We start from the raw sequence: 18,906 nt of genomic DNA on the forward strand, positions 1-18,906 counted from the left end.
AACTTCTATATCTCATCCTTTTCATCTATGAGAGAGCTACATACATATTTATAGGCTTACAAGATATGAGTTTAGAGCATCTCCAAGGGAGATGTCAAATACCAAACATCAAATTTAAATTTGATGGCTGATGTGACAATTTGACATTTACACAATTTTACACTCCACCCGATATGTCAAATAAATAATTATTGTAAATTTCAAATTATTTAAGATAAAGAAGAAAAAAATTAAAAAAAGAAAATAATAAATAAAAATAACAACCAGCTGTCTTTAAAAACTAATAAAATATTCATTTGACATCTTGCTTTTGGGATGTCAAAAATAACATCTCAACATCCAGCCTTCATTCCACATTAGTTTTAACACATCGGTTGGAGTGATTTATTTTTAGCTGTTAAATATCTATGTGTCACTTTTGACATATTGGTTGAAGATGTTCTTAAGTACTACATCCACCAACTCATGCAGCATCTATATAATATTTGGCATTTGAAGTCCAATTGGCTTCTACTTGGCCTAACTTCCAATTACTAAATGTGGGACTACCACACTTATAAAGACTTCACTTTTTCTTCTTTCTACTAATGTGGGACAAAAGTCCTGAACTTCATTCAAACTTCCAACAATTCCTTAAACATATGCTTTAAATATAAGGAGTTTTCTTATCCAACACTAATCATCAAACGAGACCTAACAACTAGTTCAAACTTCAACTAGTTAAATATATAGTTTAGTTGGACATTATTTTTTTCCACCATTCAAATTTTCTTGTCGACTTATAGAATCAAATTGAAAAATTATTACATTTTTTAAATTAGTATTACTTAAGAGTGACACTTTGGTAGTATAAACATATTATATCAATTCATATTAACACTTTGGTTCAATCATTTTTTTTCATAAGCAAACGGTCTAACGAGTCTTTTTGGTCAACCCGCAATTGAAATGAAGGTCAGACCAACATGTTATTTCTAAAAAATTTAAATAAAAAAAAGTTGGCCGGTTAAACCCTGTCTAGTTCTCCGATTGAATTCCTGATAAACCCAAGTGGCTAAGGCTGTGTAATTACAAGCCTCAAACTCAGAGCGAGCGCGCCAGCTATGGCCATCCTCGCTCTCCCTCTAGTCATCTCCTTTCTCAAGCCCCACACTTCCCGTCTCTTTCTCCTCCGCCCGGCAGGCCCAATCCTACCCATCTCTGCAACCCACTAGGCTACTGCCGCCGCTTCACCAAAACCAGCGTCTCTACAATTAGCACCTCTGCTGCTCCACAGCATGACTCTTCTACGAAACCAATTAGTGTTCCCCAGAAAGCCTCTGTCCTCACTTTCCAACAAGCCATTCAACGCCTCCAGGTCGCACTCTTCAACCAAAACTCGTTGCATTTTACTCTGCATTGATACTTTCTGTATATATGTATACATATGTGTTTTTGTGTGTGTAATTACTTGATTCTTATGTTGGTAATCTTAGTTTTTCTCATATTTTCATATTCCATTGATGCCATTCATTTTTATGTTATAGGAATATTGGGCTTCGGTTGGATGTGCCATAATGCAATGCAGCAACACAGAGGTAATGATTAGTGTTTTTGCTTCTTTTTTCTTTTCTTTTGAGGGTATGTGCAATAACTTCTTTTGGACAGCGAGGAAAAGTCCGTGGTATCCATTATTTGTTGGAGAAACTTGTGCTGCAAAACATGATTTAATGTGCTAAATAAAACACATCTACATGTTGCCCTTATAGTTGTTTAGATGGTTTTAGGCATTAAGCATCTTAGTTTCTTTGCTTATCCAAAATTGATGTCCATTGCATATTTGTCTTACTGTGGCTCTGGCTATTGATCAGGTTGGAGCTGGGACTATGAATCCCTTGACATTCTTAAGGGTTCTTGGTCCAGAACCGTGGAATGTTGCGTAAGTATGCGTAAGTTTGTAAATTTACTACAGTAATATATTCAGAGACTAGATGTGAAGGGTTATCACTGGTTGTAGTCTATTTATTACATTGTCTTGAGTCTGCTGTTGCCCTTTACCAACTTTACCTAATAGATTTAGAGTGTTACTTATCCACCCATATAAACCCTATGTTCAATCCAGGCCTTGTTCTTAACATTTACCCCCCGCTCAAACATGCAATGCCCTCGTCATGGTTGGACCCCTGCCTACCCATTCTATTGGTGGGGGATCAGCTATTCATGTGGACCCAATCTCTTCGGACGATTGGCTCAATATTGGATAAGGAACTAGCCATGTTATGATATTAATGTCACAGGTTGGGAGCCTGCTAAGTGATGGGTGCCAACCCACCCATATAAACCCCATACTGAAGCCAATTCCTATCTGATGTTCTTGTCCATGTCATTTGTTCTTCTTTTGTATTACATTTTTTAATGACTACCACATAGAGCAGCTGGTCCTTTAAGGTTCTTTATTGTGACTACCAATGTGGACTTCTTAATGATAGGTATGTGGAGCCTAGTATTCGACCAGATGATAGTCGTTATGGCGAAAACCCAAACAGGCTCCAGAAACACACTCAATTTCAGGTTAAGTTTGATTTTTTTAATTATTATTTATTATAAAAGCAAGTTATGCAATTTTGAATGGCAAATGGTTCTACTCCTTTTGGTACAAATCTTTTAGATTACAAGTTCTTATGGACTTTGTCTTTCTATCTATCTCAGGTTATATTGAAGCCTGACCCTGGAAACTCACAAGACCTTTTCATCCGCAGCTTATCAGCTTTAGGTAGTCAACAAGCATCTTTTTCTTTGAACCATGCAAATAAACCACGTATACATGTATACGCATTTGTGCAGACACACATCTGTAAGAAGTTTGTGCATTGTGAGTCCGTTCAAATAATGGAAAGTGGCCTTGCATACTTGAGTATTTTCGCATATGCTCTAGTATATCTTACCATAAATTTCAACCTTCAGTTTTCCAGGTAGATAGTCAAAATGATTTAATATGCGTAGTGTGCTGAAAATAATGAGCACCATCCCAATCTGCACCTTCTGTTTACATGCACAGTTTATATATTTTTTAAGGGGCTGCCCATTGCATACCCCCTTTAACTTGGCTTGTGATATTTTTACTTCCTAACAAAAGGGAAACAGAAAAGAAAATTAACAATCAGATTCAACAAAGAAAATGGAAGGAAACAGTTGTTGGATGTTGTGTCATTCATTGACAAGATGTGCAGATCATACTTACAGAAAAAGGAGAGGAAAGACTATAAAGATTTCATCCATATAAAAGAATTTATGGCATTTGTTTCCTGTTCAATTTCAACCATTCAAGTTCTGCCATTAGCATTTAATGTTTTATGCTTTACAGGTATTGATGTTTGTGCACATGATATACGATTTGTGGAGGACAACTGGGAGAGTCCGGTAGTATTCTGTTAATTGGTGCACTATCAATCTTTCATGTTATTTCAATGCAGTTTTGATTTGAGATGCAATTTAACTCGTTGTTTAGATTTCCTTGCAATTGATTTAGTTATGAACAAAGGAGTACAACATCTGTACTGCTTTTATTATAAAAACCTTTGTGCATGAAATAGATCATCTAGCCGAAATGTGATCCACTTACTGATCATATTTGCTTTTAGGTGCTTGGAGCTTGGGGTTTGGGTTGGGAAATCTGGATGGATGGGATGGAGATTACTCAGTTCACCTACTTTCAGCAGGTTTCTTCTTTTACATTGCACTGAAATATGATATGCATAATATAGGTTTAGTTATTGACTCTCTCTCTCTCTCTCTCTCTCTCTCTCTATGCAGGCTGGAAGTCTTCACTTGTCGCCAGTATCTGTTGAAATCACTTATGGTCTTGAGCGTATCCTCATGTTGCTTCAGGTTAATTGTTATTGCTCATTTTCTTCTTCTTTCTTTTCTTATGTTCGCTTATGTTTTCCTGACTAATTTGCAGGGAGTTGATCATTTTAAGAAAATTCAATACGCTGATGGAATTACATATGGGGAGCTTTTCTTGGAGAATGAGTAACTACTTAAACTACCGATTACTTTTCTCTGTTGTTGAAATATACACATTCTTTTTCAGTGGAAGGGTGTCTGTATAACAAGAGTTAATCAAAAGAATATTATGTATACTTCTTCGAAATTTTAACAGTCATATCCCTTATTTTCCCATCCCATTCTCCTTCTCTTGGTCTCTGTCATTTCAGTGTTCTCAAGATTGGACTTGTTTTATACTTTCTAGTAATGTAGAGTATAAAATATTACACCTTATATTTCTTTTCAGGAAGGAAATGAGTGCATATTATCTAGAGAATGCTGGGGTGCACCATGTTCAGAAGCATTTTGATCTTTTTGAGGAGGAAGCTCGCTCGTTGCTTTCTTCAGGCCTAGCAATACCTGCGTATGACATGCTTTTATTTCTTATGCTTGTTAGTTGTAGCTGTTGGTTTTTTGTTCATATTTCTTCACAATTTCCCCTTTTACTTGCTAGGTATGATCAGCTTCTGAAAACATCTCATGCTTTTAATATCTTAGACTCTAGAGGCTTTGTTGGGGTAACAGAGCGTGCTCGGTACTTTGGGCGGATGCGTAGGTAAGGTTGCTTATTCCTTGGCATGCCACTTCTCTAGGATTTATGCTCTGCACTTTAATGTCTATGCTTATTACTTTCTTTTTTAAAAATATTCTCTTATCAGTTTAGCTCGTCAGTGTGCACAACTTTGGTTAAAGACCAGGGAATCTCTTGGATATCCACTAGGCGTGGTTTCTGAAACTGTTAATCTTGTATGTCCTGAAGAGCTTGTGGAGGCAGCAGTTAAAAAGGTCAGCTTTTGTAAAGCCATTAAGGCTCATCCTGTGTTTTCTTTCACATGTTTTTATAAGAATACATATATGGGCTTATCTGGTAATGCACACGCACACGTTTATGTTTTTAACTCTCTATACGTTTGTACATGTGCGAACCACGTGCATATAAATAGAGAGGAATAGTTTTTGTTACAGTGGGAAGGCGTGGAGATTTTATTGGACAAACTCAGATTTTGGTTTTCACTTGGGGTTTTATTGTTTTTTTGAATTTCTGGGATATTATGTTTTACATCTATTGTGGAAGAATGGAAAGCATCAGTTTCTTAAGAGTCTAATTAGGGCTTTGGATTTTAGAGGTTGATAGAAAGTGCTTGGCTTCTAATGCTGTTTAGTCTTCATCCATGTAATGCTGTGGTTTCCAGAATGGTTGTGCTTTAATATATTTTTTTTTATTAAAATTTTTATAATTCTGTTTCTTGTAGGGAAAAATTGGTTTTGACCAGAAAAAAAAGAAGTTGAATTGAAGTTTCTAGAAATTTGTGTGCTGCTCACCATTTCAGATGTTTTGGTCCATGTCAATTATTTATACATATGCCCACCTCCGATATTTCTTGTTATTTAATGTGTTGTTTTGTTTGTTGGATTATGCCCCAGGTGCATGATGATTCAAGGTTATTTGTTCTTGAAATTGGGACTGAAGAGCTGCCACCTCAAGATGTTGTTGATGCAAGCCAGCAAGTACAACTAATTTAATTCGAAGCAAATTTAATTTGTTTACATGGATTGTCCCCCTTTTTGAAATGTTATTAACATTCTGAAGGTTTATGTGCCTTTCCATATTTGGTTTTTCTCTGATTGTCCTGAGCTGGTCATTGCAGTTGAAAGATTTAATGGTTCAGTTACTAGCAAAGCAAAGACTGAGCCATGGTGACGTACAAGCTTTTGGCACACCTCGCAGACTGGTGGTAAGATTAGAAATTTTGTCTCCCTCTGCATTGGCAATTTATTGATTTTATTTTTCTACTCAAGCATTTTCATGTTGAGGACGAACCTTTTATATCCTTTTGGGTGCATCAACGTAATTGGCTGAACAGAATGTCCATTCTTCTATTTTCTTTCTTCCTTTTTCATTTTGAGTTCTTTAGGAATTTTCATTTTATCCTTTTGTTTGTGTTGAACTTTGATTGCATAATTCAAGCTGCACTCTTTTTGAGATACATCCACAGTTTTATGGTTGTATATCGATTCTGTCGGGTTCTCTTTCTTCCTTTTCCTATTTGTAATTTTTCTTTCACACAATGTCTATTTATTCTATTTTCTTATGGGAGAGGGTGGCCAATTCTAAGGAGGAAGGTGGGCTTGGTGTGGGTTCTTTGAGGGAAAAGAACGAAGATTTGCGAGCTAAATGGTTATGGCGCCTTCCTAGGGAACCTAATTCCCTATGGGCTAGGGTGGTTAAAAGCAAGTATGGGTCAGCTTCTAATGGGTGGGATGCTATTCCCGCCACTTCGGTTACTTCTCTCAACCCTTGGAAGGATATTTCGGCAGGTTATCAATCATTTTTACAGTGCTGCAGATTTGAGGTGGGAAATGGGAATAGGGTTAGGTTTTGGGAGGATAGTTGGGTGAAGGAGGGGTTGTTGAAGGACTCTTTTCCGCGCTTGTTTGCGTTGTCTTCAAAGCAGTCCTTAAGCATTGATCGTTTTGTTGATTCTCACGTTTTTCCTCATAATTGGGACTTTGGGTTTAGGAGAAATCTGAATGATAGGGAGACTGCCGAGGTGATTAAATTGCTGGATGTTCTGGAAGGTTTCAGATTGTGTGCTTCTAAAAGGGATAGGAGAAGGTGGGATCTTGAGGTGTCGGGTTTTTTCCCCTGCAAGTCCTTTCAATCCTTTTTACGCAACAAGGGGAGTGTTGTGACTTTTCTTCCTTTCTCTAGTGTGTGGAAGGCCAAGTCTCCCCCTAAGGTCAAAGTTTTTGTTTGGTTGGTGGCGCTTGGGAAAGTTAACACTTCGGATCTTGTCCAAAGGAAAAGACCTTTCATGTATTTGTCTCCTCAGTGGTGTGTGTTATGTAAGCTTGGTGAGGAGAGTGTGGACCACCTTTTCTTGCATTGTCCCTTTTCCTTAAGTCTTTGGGGGCTTTTGTGGAGGGAGGTTGGGACCGTTTGGGTGATTCCGAAAGGGTGCGCTGATTTCCTTTGTTCTGATTTTGCGGTGTGGGGTTCGGGAAAGCGCGCTTCAACCTTGTGGGGCTGTCTGGTTCACTCTGTTTTCTGGAACATTTGGATGGAGCGTTACAGGAGAATTTTTGAAGACTACAAGGGAGTGGGAGTGAGTGATTTGTGGGATAGAGTTAAGTACTGGGCAGCTTTGTGGGCTTCTGTTACTGAAGATTTTAAAGATTATTCTCTTTCTACTATTTTGAGGGATATGGCAGCAGTGGTTATGTGAGGGTTGGGGGGTGTGTTGTTTCAGTGGTTTTTTGGCTTTGTTCCTCCCTGTTAGTTTGGGAGGGGTTGGTGTTGTTTGTTTCTTTTTGTGTTGTTGTTGTTCTTCAGTTGTGGTTGCCTTATCCACCTCCGTGTTCTTTTGCTTTATAAATTTCGTTTCTTCTAAAAAAAAAAATTTATTCTATTTTCTTACTTTTTCATTTTAAATTTTAGACAGTTTTAGTGGCTGTTTTCAGTTTATCCTTTTTCTGTGTTGAAATTCCATTGTGTATTTCAACCTTCTCTTTTTCTTGGATGCTTCCGCAATTTTATGATTGATATCAGTCCTGCCTGGTTCTCTTTATTCCTTTTCCTTTTAAAGTTTATTATTATTTTTATTTTATGAGAAATAAAATTTTGTGTTAATATAAGGAGCTTCCTTATAGTTTTTATCTTGCTTTGTTTCTTTTCTGTGTTAATCTTGTCTACTTTGTAAGATTGCTCCTTCTATTCACAAATATGTTTCTTAATTACATAAAGCTAGACAGGAAAAAGGTAAGAGGGGAGTTTGTTGTTTTTCAGAACTGTGTTTTTCTTTGTTAATGCAAGCCTTAGATGGAAGATTTTATGCAATTATGAAACCTCATGCATGAATCCGAACTAAAATTAAGTTGAAATTTGAGAATTTGTGGACATGCTGCTATGTTTTTTTATATATAATTATTTATAATTCTTAAACACTTTGAATGTTTACTTTCGCACATCTAGGTTTCTGTTGAGAATCTCTGCACTAAACAAATGGAGAATGAGATTGAGGTTCGAGGACCTCCCGTTTCAAAATCTTTTGATGATCATGGAAATCCTACGAAGGTAATACCTGACTATCCATTCCTTTCTTCTCCTTGAAGGCCTGTGGGCTTTCTCAAATGTACCTATTTGGCTTATCATGCTTATTGATGCCATTGCTTTTGCATGCTAATGTGACATAAGGATTCTCCATGTCATGAATTTTTAAATTATAATTCATATGTAAAGGCATTTAGTGTTGAACCTGTTATTTTATGTCAGGCTGCCGAGGGTTTCTGCCGGAGATACTCTGCACAATTGAACTCGTTATATAGAAAGTCTGATGGTGAGTCTGGGCAGATGTACACACAAGTACATGTGTTTTGGACCTGTTCTTTCATAATTTACATTTTGTGGCTGCTCTGTTGTAGTTGTGCTCACTTCATTAGGAGCTTGTTTTCCACTTTTCAGGGAAAACAGAATATGTCTATGCTCGTGTAATAGAATCCGCCAGATTTTCTTTGGAGGTTCAAATTCTTATCTTTTCCTATTGCTACACAAATTGGATTTTCAGATTTCATGTCTTGGTTTATTATTATTATCTATTTTGTGTGTGGAAATTTCATTGTGATAGACAAGCTGATGCCCTTTGAGATTCTTGTGTTACTGTGCTGTGTGTTTATTGAAGTTATAACTTAATGAGTGTTAACTTTTTGAAATTAATTAGCTAATATATCATCGGCAAGTTCATTCTGTAAACTATTTGCATGTGATGACGAAAAGAAAAAGGAATAAGAAAAATCTGTTATTTGTCTTGAATGGGTTAGTTGCAATATTACTATTATTATTATTATTATTATTATTATTATTATTATTATTATTATTATTATTATTATTATTTTTACGTAGACATGATAACAGTATCATTCTAAAGCATTTTTGCATTTATCTTTCTCTAGTTGTCATCCTGTGTGCTACTGTGCATGTTGGCTGAATGCTATCTATGATTGTGTACCCAAAAAAACACCATAATGTTTCTATGAATAAACTCTGGTCTGTGAATGATTATGATTGCAACTGCTTCTGTATGTATTTATGAAGCCAAGAAGTGGATATGAGCTGAAAATTTGCTCTGTAGTTTCCCAAGTTTCTATGGGTTCGATAGCTAGTTACGCTGACATCTGGATCAGTGGTGGACAGCACACACTTTCAGTTACTGATTGTTACAATGGCTCCTAGACTGTTGTACTATTTCCTTTATAAAAAATTGTGTATAACAAACTAACAATTTTTTGTTTTTGTTTTCTCTTGATTAGGTTTTGTCTGAGGATTTGCCCAATGCGGTTGCAAAAATTTCATTTCCAAAGTCAATGCGCTGGAACTCTCAGGTGAAGTAATTTGAATTGTATGCGGAATTTATATGGATACTTTATAGTGGGCCAGGGATGAGATGGAAAATTCGTCCTGCATACCCTGCTTTATTGTCATTCTTATAAATGTACTTTTATATTGTGGTGCATGCAAATTCATACGGTCCTACCTGTCATTGTGATTTCATGTATTTATGTATACTATTATAGGAAGGGGTTTATGTATCTGCACATTCTCTTAATCCCAAAAGATCACATCTCAACATTAAGGAGCATAACTATATCAGGACATTTTTGTCTTTTGATATGATTTCATAAATTGTAAAACTGCTCTATTATCTCACCCAAACTACCCACTAGCCCAAAATTCGTCCTGCATACCCTGCTTTATTGTCATTCTTATAAATGTACTTTTATATTGTGGTGCATGCAAATTCATACGGTCCTACCTGTCATTGTGATTTCATGTATTTATGTATACTATTATAGGAAGGGGTTTATGTATCTGCACATTCTCTTAATCCCAAAAGATCACATCTCAACATTAAGGAGCATAACTATATCAGGACATTTTTGTCTTTTGATATGATTTCATAAATTGTAAAACTGCTCTATTATCTCACCCAAACTACCCACTAGCCCAAAATTCTCAGACTTCTCTTACACTTTATTTGTTTTAGTATTATTAAGAGGAGTGAGCCAATATGCCCAGAGCATTTGTATGGCTTCTAGTATGAAAATATCTGAATTGAAGTCTATATGATAAAAATACCGTTTAGCTGATTTGTTATTTGTGTGCTTCTTGTTATGTATCTAGGTTATGTTTAGCAGACCTATTCGTTGGATTTTGGCACTGCATGGAGATGTAGTTGTGCCCTTTACTTTTGCTGAAGTTTTGAGGTAATAATGATTAGTTGCATTTCTCTCTGAAATCTGATTGTATAGTTGAGTTGTCAGTTACATGGCTTGGCTCAGCTGGACTTGTTTTGGATTACATGTGTAACTGTTGCAGCAATAGATTTTCCTTGAGTATTGTAAATTGTATACTTATGTGAAATTCATTTGTAAAAGCTTACATGAAATTCGTGTGGGTCCAGTCAATGGAGGATATTTGCCGCCAATAAGGTTGTTTTGGAAGATTTGTGTGGTAGTATTGAAATACAATTCTGTATATTTGTATATGCTTATGTTATCTACCAAGTGTTTGTCAATGTCCATTTATTGTAATTTGATAAGTCCTGTTTGATGTCAATCAGTGCTTGCTTTCTTATGTTTTCAATTTATGTATTTTACTAATAATACATTCCCAAATCTGCATTTTGCATAATTATACCATTGTAATTTTTCTTAATAGAACAGTGTTATTTTGGCTGTTTTAATTCTTTAATTTTTTTATTTACAGTGGAAACCTGTCTTATGGTCTTCGTAACAGTTCTTCGGCTACTGTTGTGGTATGTGGTGAACTTACAGTTTCTATCATGTCCATTTCCACAATCATTGTCTTCAACTTTATTGTTGGAGTGGATTGTTGTCTGATTTACATATTATGACACCTATATATGAATTTTGAGAATAGTTCTCCATTTACCTTTAAACAGATTGATCTAACAATGCCTGCTTTTCAGTATAATTTTTTAGAATGAATTTCAGTAGTATTTATATCCTTGTCAGAGGACACAAAGTTGTATATATGCTTTACAAATGACACATTTCATTAAAGACTAATTTTTGATGCAAAGGAAAAGCACAGTGGTAGTTTAAAAAAAAGTGATTCTTGGTTCTTTGCTTTGGAAAGTTCTCTGTTCTTTTTCCTTTTCCTTCCTTTACCATTCTCTCGCTCTATAATTAAGTACCAGATGATCCACTGTCAATTTTCCCCTAGTTTTCATGGAATTTTGTTCTACATATAATGCTGTAAACTTAAAGATTGTTGATTTAAGCGTTTGACTTTAGATTAACCTTTTCAACCATGGGCTCTTATTTAAGTTTTTGCAATAAGTGACCACCAACAGTCAATTTCTTTTCCAGTTCAGGTTTCTGGTGTACCTTGTCTTTTGGTCATTATAAACAAATGTTGATTCTCATAAAAGATAAAAATAAAAAATTCTCTTTATATTCCTCGTTGATTGATTGTATCTCAACATTGTACATTGTTCTTGTTATTGCTTTCAAGGGAATGTTTTTTTCAGTATACCAATTTATATTTGAAAGTCTTTCCACTGGACTTCTAAGTACTTCTGTGTTACTGCATTACAGTGTTTTTTCTCATTATTCTCTCTGTATAAGATGCACGAGTACCTGTAATTATATAGCTCCAGGAACTGTCACAGGTTGAAAGTGCTGAATCCTATGCCGGTGCAATGAGGAATGCTGGGATCAATATTGAAATGGAGGTATCAATATCATATGATAGTTTGATACCTTTTTTCTTCTTTGGAATAGCTCTCTCACAAGAATAATTAAACATGATTATTAGTGGCTTAATTACTGAAACAAGTACTCTACTTGCAGGATCGTAAGAAAACAGTATTGGAGGGCTCTAATGCATTAGCCAGAAGTGTAAACGGACAAGTGTTTATTCAGGAAGGCTTACTTAATGAGGTTGGTAAACTGTTGTCTTCGGTGGTCAAGAATAAAAATGTTTTTTTCTTTTTAACTATCTGCCAACATAATATTATAGGTTGTAAATCTCGTTGAGGCACCTGTACCAGTCCTTGGGGAGTTTAAAAGGTCTTTCTTGGAGCTTCCTAGTGATCTTCTGACTATGGTAAGCTGTTTAATCTTTGTGGACTACTTAGATATGGTCTTTTCACCTGACAGTATTTTGTTATTTGATGCTTTTAGCTGCATGCCATGTATCGATGAATTTAAAGTTTCTGATTTGAGTTTTTTGTTTGTTCAGATGTATAACTAATCTTTTCTTCCTTTGTGCATGCATGGCATGTCTTGGTAATTTGAAGATCAGTGGACTTTTTTTGGTGCAGAGATTTACTTTATAAAAAAACCTTTTATTTATTAGTTACGTTAGGCGTTGTCTAGGGAACTAAAGTACAATCATATAGTATTTATCACCAGTTGTGACTTTACTACTGCATATAAGAAGAAAAATATTGAAATGGCGTGATTCTAGCTTGATTGTTTCCGTAATTGAAATGGAGCAATCAAGAAGAAAGGATAGGCCTTATCGTGTTTAAATTTGGTAAAAATGCCATGCTTTCCTAAAAACACTTCCTGTTTCCACTAGTACGGGAGACGGCATCACAACTTTTCTCTTGGGTGATACTATCCTGCTAGGTTGAGCATGTATTGTTTTTGGAACAGCTAGTAGTTTATGCTACTTTGTAACTTAATCAGCGCCTCCCTCTCAGTTGGCAATCTACATTGGTGTGTAATGTTATCCCACACTGAAATGTTCTATCGTTGTCTGCTACGTGGGATTGGAATGTTCCTGCAGTTGACACATTTCTCGCTGCAGTACAGAAATATCATCCTTTATTAAGTCACCAATTTTTCAATAGCTGAAGTTTTGACTGAGGTTGACAGCATAGTAAGCATGTTTGCTACATGTAGATCCCAGCTATTGGATGTTGGATAAGAACAATAAATATTAGGGCATCATTTTACATGTTGGTTTGGAGCCATACAATTGCTCCATCATGAAGTCTATGTAAAGCTTTTCAATATTTGGAAGGGGAAACAAGGTAGAATTCAGATGCTTGCCATGGGGAAAGCAAGGTGAAAATTGGCTAGAAAATGAACACTAGCCTCTGGCTCAATTGGATATCTGGTTGTGAAAATTTATCTCAGTTCTGGTGGGATTTTTTTCGATTTGATTGGATAGAATCAATTGATGTTTGGTTCCTTTCCAGGAGATACTTTTCCATATCTAAATGGCAGGGATGATGTAAGATTTTGCTGTAATTTTAGAATTGTTTGTTTTTATTTACTGTTATGGGTGATCCATGCAGGTTATGCAGAAGCATCAGAAGTATATTGCTGTGAGGGATGAAAATGGAAGTCTTTTGCCATACTTCATTGCTGTGAGACATTCTTTCCAGTCATATATGAGTTTTGACGTAATTTTTTGATTCATAGTGGTGGTTAATATGTTCATAATTTGTTTGGTGACGGGGTTTAATTTTAGGTGGCAAATGGAGCAATCGATGAGACCGTGGTAAAAAAAGGAAATGAGGCTGTACTGAGGTAAGATCCAGATGGAATCCTGTTCTCCAAATAGTGCCTCGTATCAAATAGTGCAGGAGGTAGATCTGGATAGAATCCTGTTCTCCTACACTTTCCAGATGTGGCTGCTCTCTGGATTATATGCTGGCATATTCTCTTCTTCAATTCAAGTTCTTTGACTTTTATTGATCGTGAACAATGGGCTGAGCATTTCACTATCTATGCAGAGCTCGCTATGAAGATGCTAAATTCTTCTATGAAATGGATACACGGAAACAGTTTTCAGAATTTAGAAGTCAACTTAAAGGGATTCTTTTCCATGTAAGCCATTTTATTTTTAATTGTTTAGGGAGAGATTATTTTTCCTTTTCATGTTGGTAAGAACAAGGAATGAGACAATTGCCAAACACCGTTGGCACAACAAAGAAAAAATAGGACTTTAAAAAAAATTTATGAAAGATTTCTGATGACAGCCCTTTTATTTTGACAATGTGAAACAAAATAGGAGAAGTTAGGAACAATGTTGGACAAGGTGCTGCGCGTTCAGAATATGGTTAACAAACTAAGCTTGGCCCTTGGAATGGATGACAACACAAATAAAACTGTCCAGAGTGCTGCATCACTTGCTATGGCAGATCTGGCTACGGCGGTTGTCACAGAATTTACTTCCCTTTCAGGAGTAATGGCTCGTCATTATGCTCTTAGAGATGGCTATTCAGAGCAGGTATTGGTATCTTAGTGTTAGTTATTTTTGTTCTGTGTTTTTTTTCACTCGAGTCTCCTGTGGGAATGCTAGTAAACACACTGTAGTTCTCGCTCAGAATTAACCATGCTTCTTACACCTCCCCTCTCTCCTCACTCCCCACGCTTGTTTTTCATATGTTGCAGGTTGCAGAGGCTTTGTTTGAGATCACGCTTCCGAGATTTTCTGGAGACATACTTCCTAAAACTGATGCAGGCATAGTTCTATCCATTGCTGACAGGTGATGCTGATAACTGATGTAATAGGTTCACTTTATTTTGCATTGAAGCATCATAGTTTGTCTATAGTCTACACACACAAACATATACTAGGAAGTAGGGTATAATGCATGGATTATTTGTTTTTGCTGGAGGATGATTAAATGTGGAGACAGGTGAAGTTATTAGTGTTAAATTGTTAATATTCAATATCCTTTTCTTCATTCTATTTATGTATGCTAAAAAAAGCACAAAGAAGTTAGGATTTTTTTTTAACTCCCTCATTTATGCAGAGGGTAAGTTGTTTTTGCATATGGTATGGGTTTACCCTACCATATCCTTTCAGGTTAAGTTGCTTGATTGCGCGCTTATTCTTTTATAGTTGAACTCTACTTGCAAATTGCTTGACTTGATATGTCTTATGCAGATTAGATAGCCTTGTCGGCTTATTTTCTGCTGGTTGTCAGCCCAGTTCTGCTAATGACCCATTTGGCCTGAGACGAATCTCTTATGCTCTTGTAAGTTCTATGGTCATTCTGATGCTTTGAGGCTCAGCTAACTAAGCTTAAACAAAGTAATTTTTTTTTCTCTAGGTCCAGGTGTTGGTGGAACAAGATAAGCATCTGGACTTACGACAAGCATTGGAACTTGCTGCAGATGTCCAACCCCTTAAAGTAGATCCAAGTACTGTAAATGATGTATGAAAAAAAGTCCTTCCTTCCTTAGTTTCTAAATAAGATTGGCAATTAGATTTTTGTTTTGCCCATAATCACCACTTCAAATCAAAATATCAGTTCCCATGAGTCACAATGTATCCTACCATCTAAAAGTTATTTTACAGCACTAAGTTTTCTGATCAAGTGGTGATACACATCATACCTGTTCTCTTACTCCCTTTTTTTTAAGTCCTCATACTTATCTGTACAAGCATGCTCTTTCTCTTTCTCTTTATAGCTGCACTTGCTTGTATGTGTCTCGTTTTGCTTTCCCTTTGGATTCATTAGTGCTTTTGTTATTTTTTTATTTTGTTTAACTCATTATGGGCATCAACTGATAATGATTGCATCTTTTTCTTTGTCCCTGTACTTAGGCACATCAATTTGTGACAAGGAGATTAGAGCAATATCTGGTATGTGTAACTTCAACATAATGAAGTTCATCAACTAGAAACTCTTGTTATTCTTCCTATTCTTTTATTCCTACAGATTTATTTAATTTGTTTATCTGTTCATTTTTATGGGTAATCTATATGTGGATGAATTGTCCACTCAGATACCATGGATAGATAGAACTCATCCTTGAATACCAGGCCACAAGTAAAGAGTGCCTTGTGTTTATACACTACACCATACATCTGTATGCTAGCATAGTACTAGACCATCATTGTTGAATAAATTGTACAAAATGGCATTGCAGAAGTCACTGAATGAAAAAGGCGGTGCTAACACAGTGCTATACCATCATTCCTGATTAAAATAGAAGAATGTGTGTGTCAAGTCTCGCTACATTAGCCTTTTGTTTTTTTCATTTTATGTTCCATTATATGATTTTTTTATTTTTATTTTTTTCATTTGCCTATTATAGTTTAAACCCGATTATCTTTTATTCTGATGTATGTTTTTGTTGGGCTACTTGCATGTTCCTTGATTTTAACACATTGGTTATATCATGTTTACAGGTTGATAAGGGAATAAGTTCAGAAGTGGTTCGTTCTGTCCTTGCAGAGCGTGCAAACTTGCCTTGCCTGGCAGCAAGGTCTGCATGTAAAGTAAGTTGCTTCATTTATTACTGCTGATCCTGCTGCGAAGTGTTGTGTGAATATGTTGTCAATGCTTTTAGATTTCTGTGAGAAATAATTACTCGATTGTGCGACCTTGAAATTGACGATGCTTCATAATCATATACTTATAATATCACGACATCTTAATTGCAGATGGAAGCCTTGTCGAAAGGCTCGCTTTTCCCAAAGGTTGTTGAAGCATATTCTCGTCCGACAAGAATAGTCCGAGGAAAGGATGTAGACCCTCATATTGAGGTACTCTTTCTCTTTAATGAAGATACTTTCTGTCTTCAGGGCCTGAAATTGTTTGGTTGCTTGGTAGCATATCCATGTCCTTGGAAAAGGTCTTAGTTTTCATTAAATTCATGCACAACAATGAAAGCTGGTCAGGGGAAACATTATAACCCTAGCAACCATAAATCTCAAATGGGGACAGGCAAAGCAATGAACCCTGTGAGCTTTTGATCCCTCTACTTTGCTGCAACCAACTATCTTCCACCTTATGTTAATTACTATAGTAATATGACTCCAAAAACTAGGTCAAAACTGTGATGTGGCAATGAGGTTTGTTATTTCCATGTCCAAGGTGGGTGTCACATCCTTCTCTCCCTTGCCAAGGTAGTGCTTAGAAACAAATACTAAATCCCTTGCTTGTGCACTATTCTTAAAAAATGTGGAACATAAGTATTTTCACTTTTGCAGTTTGATAAGTAGACAAGAGTTTAATTTCGATATAAGGGATAAATGAAAAGGTCGGGTGTGTTTACATATAAGATGGCACAATGGAAAGATAAACAGGTCATTAAAACAGAAACAAACAGAGGTGTAATTAATCTTTGTATTCAAGTAGTTGTAGCTGCTGTATGGTTTTCCTTTATGCGTTTATGATTGCTCTGCAAAGTCCAATCTTTCAATATTATCCCGACCAATATAATGGCACGTTCTTGGTTTTTTTTTGTCTGGGCACGTTTTTGTGCTTGATAGGTGGATGAGGCAGCTTTTGAGACAGACGAAGAGAAAGCTTTATGGAGTTCTTTCTTGTCAGTTAGAAACAAAATATGTCACGGTACTTCTATCTTTCTCCAATAGATTTCCAATCTGTTTTAACTTTGGTAGCATATCAAGTAACTTTGAACTCCTTTTCTCTGGCTCCTAGGTATTGAGATTGATGAGTTTGTTGAAATATCATCACAACTACTACAACCCCTTGAAGAGTTCTTTAATCATGTGTTTGTAATGGTGGTATGCTTCCTTTACCATTTTCTTGTACAACTTGTATTTTCACAGCTAGTACCATATGTTTACTCGTATGCATGCCTAACGAAAAGAAAGACTAGATTACACAACATATCCATGCGCAGTTATGAGAAAGAGTAAATTAGACAAACATCCCTTCAGGTTAGTGCATCTTGACTTAAACCTTGCACTTCCAGAAATTACAAGCTGACTGCTTGAGGTTTGGTTTTGGTTAGATAAACAATCCCTTTAGTGGTTTAATTAATCACGCACTAATTCTAGAAAGAAAGAAAAAAGTCAATTAATTTCCAAAAGTACCCTGTGGGAATATTGTATAAGATTATATTTCGTTTCCAAAAGTACCATGAGACAAGAAAACAAAAACCAATGTTTCGTTTACTTAATGCGCAGGAAGAAGAAAGAGTCCGCAAGAACAGGCTTGCTTTGCTGAAGAAAATTTCTGACCTTCCAAGTGGAATAGCAGACCTCTCGATTTTGCCTGGATTTTAAGTTTTGTCTTGATTGTAGTCATTATAGCAAAGGAATATCATTTTTTTGCATAAGAGAATAATATGAGGGAGAGGAGGAGAACGAACAGTGTCATGGGTGTATTTGCCTTCCAGCTTGTGATGTTAGTTTGCATAATTTCTGAGTTATATTTATCAAATATCAAGGCTTGTTAAAGACATGTTTTTAGTGTAAATTGAATGAGTTGGAAATTCATTGTAAAGAACAGAAAAGAAGTGTTACATGGCAAATCCATAAAAATTGAGTAGCTGTCATGCAGTGACATTATAAATGGCTTTAATTTGACAGAGAATTTTTTTCTTCTTTTTTCGTTTTCCCCATACGCATTAGTGTCTTATGCAACTAGTAATTAGGACAATGGTCTATGTGAAAAGTTTTGGGATGGAAGACTTTACCCTCTTGAATTTTAAAACAATGTCTAAATGTGTTGGTTTTTTTTCTTTCGGTGCCAATTTCTTCGTAAAAAACTCCACCAAAGTATGGATTGAATACGCCCTCATCATGTGTTTTAATTCCTTTGTATTCGAATATTACAATTGTATTACCAAAACAAAGTAATTTTGAGTTAATAAAAAACGGGTTAGCTCTTCCAGTTCACAATTAAATCAACAAAATCTCAGCCTAAAGTAGAGACAAATGTTACTAGATCATGTGGTCATATTATTAGAAATTTAGAAGTTATAGACTGGAGATGTTTTGTCATTTTAAACTTTGTGTGTGGGTATTATATCAAATTATTGCTTTTAATCACGAAGACAGACAAGAAATTGACAACTTATCCATGCGCTAAAAAGAAAGACAGAGACAACGACAACTTCGTACATAAAACACCC

At 35.9% G+C, this 18,906-nt stretch overlaps 1 protein-coding gene across 1 annotated transcript; it reads left to right on the top strand.

Moving 5' to 3' along the window:
* Positions 1–1,012: 1,012 nt before the first annotated feature.
* Positions 1,013–18,229, top strand: EDD1 (glycine-tRNA ligase). Its single transcript, XM_089051915.1, is given in 37 exon segments — positions 1,013–1,185; positions 1,188–1,357; positions 1,527–1,577; positions 1,851–1,918; positions 2,469–2,550; positions 2,689–2,752; positions 3,344–3,399; positions 3,621–3,698; positions 3,793–3,867; positions 3,941–4,011; positions 4,274–4,390; positions 4,481–4,582; positions 4,686–4,812; positions 5,452–5,535; positions 5,676–5,762; positions 8,000–8,101; positions 8,300–8,363; positions 8,489–8,544; positions 9,334–9,405; positions 10,205–10,287; positions 10,790–10,838; positions 11,718–11,780; positions 11,899–11,988; positions 12,068–12,154; positions 13,356–13,427; positions 13,532–13,590; positions 13,797–13,890; positions 14,075–14,293; positions 14,458–14,552; positions 14,957–15,047; positions 15,123–15,227; positions 15,620–15,658; positions 16,208–16,297; positions 16,463–16,564; positions 17,294–17,375; positions 17,466–17,551; positions 17,957–18,229. Coding segments are annotated over 37 exon segments (3,213 nt in total). The 5' UTR covers positions 1,013–1,103; the 3' UTR covers positions 18,056–18,229.
* The last annotated feature ends 677 nt before the right edge of the window (positions 18,230–18,906 follow it).

The sequence above is a fragment of the Prunus mume genome, linkage group LG5 (assembly GCF_029339155.1).
Source record: "Prunus mume cultivar Tortuosa linkage group LG5, ASM2933915v1, whole genome shotgun sequence".
Taxonomy (NCBI): Eukaryota; Viridiplantae; Streptophyta; class Magnoliopsida; order Rosales; family Rosaceae; genus Prunus; species Prunus mume.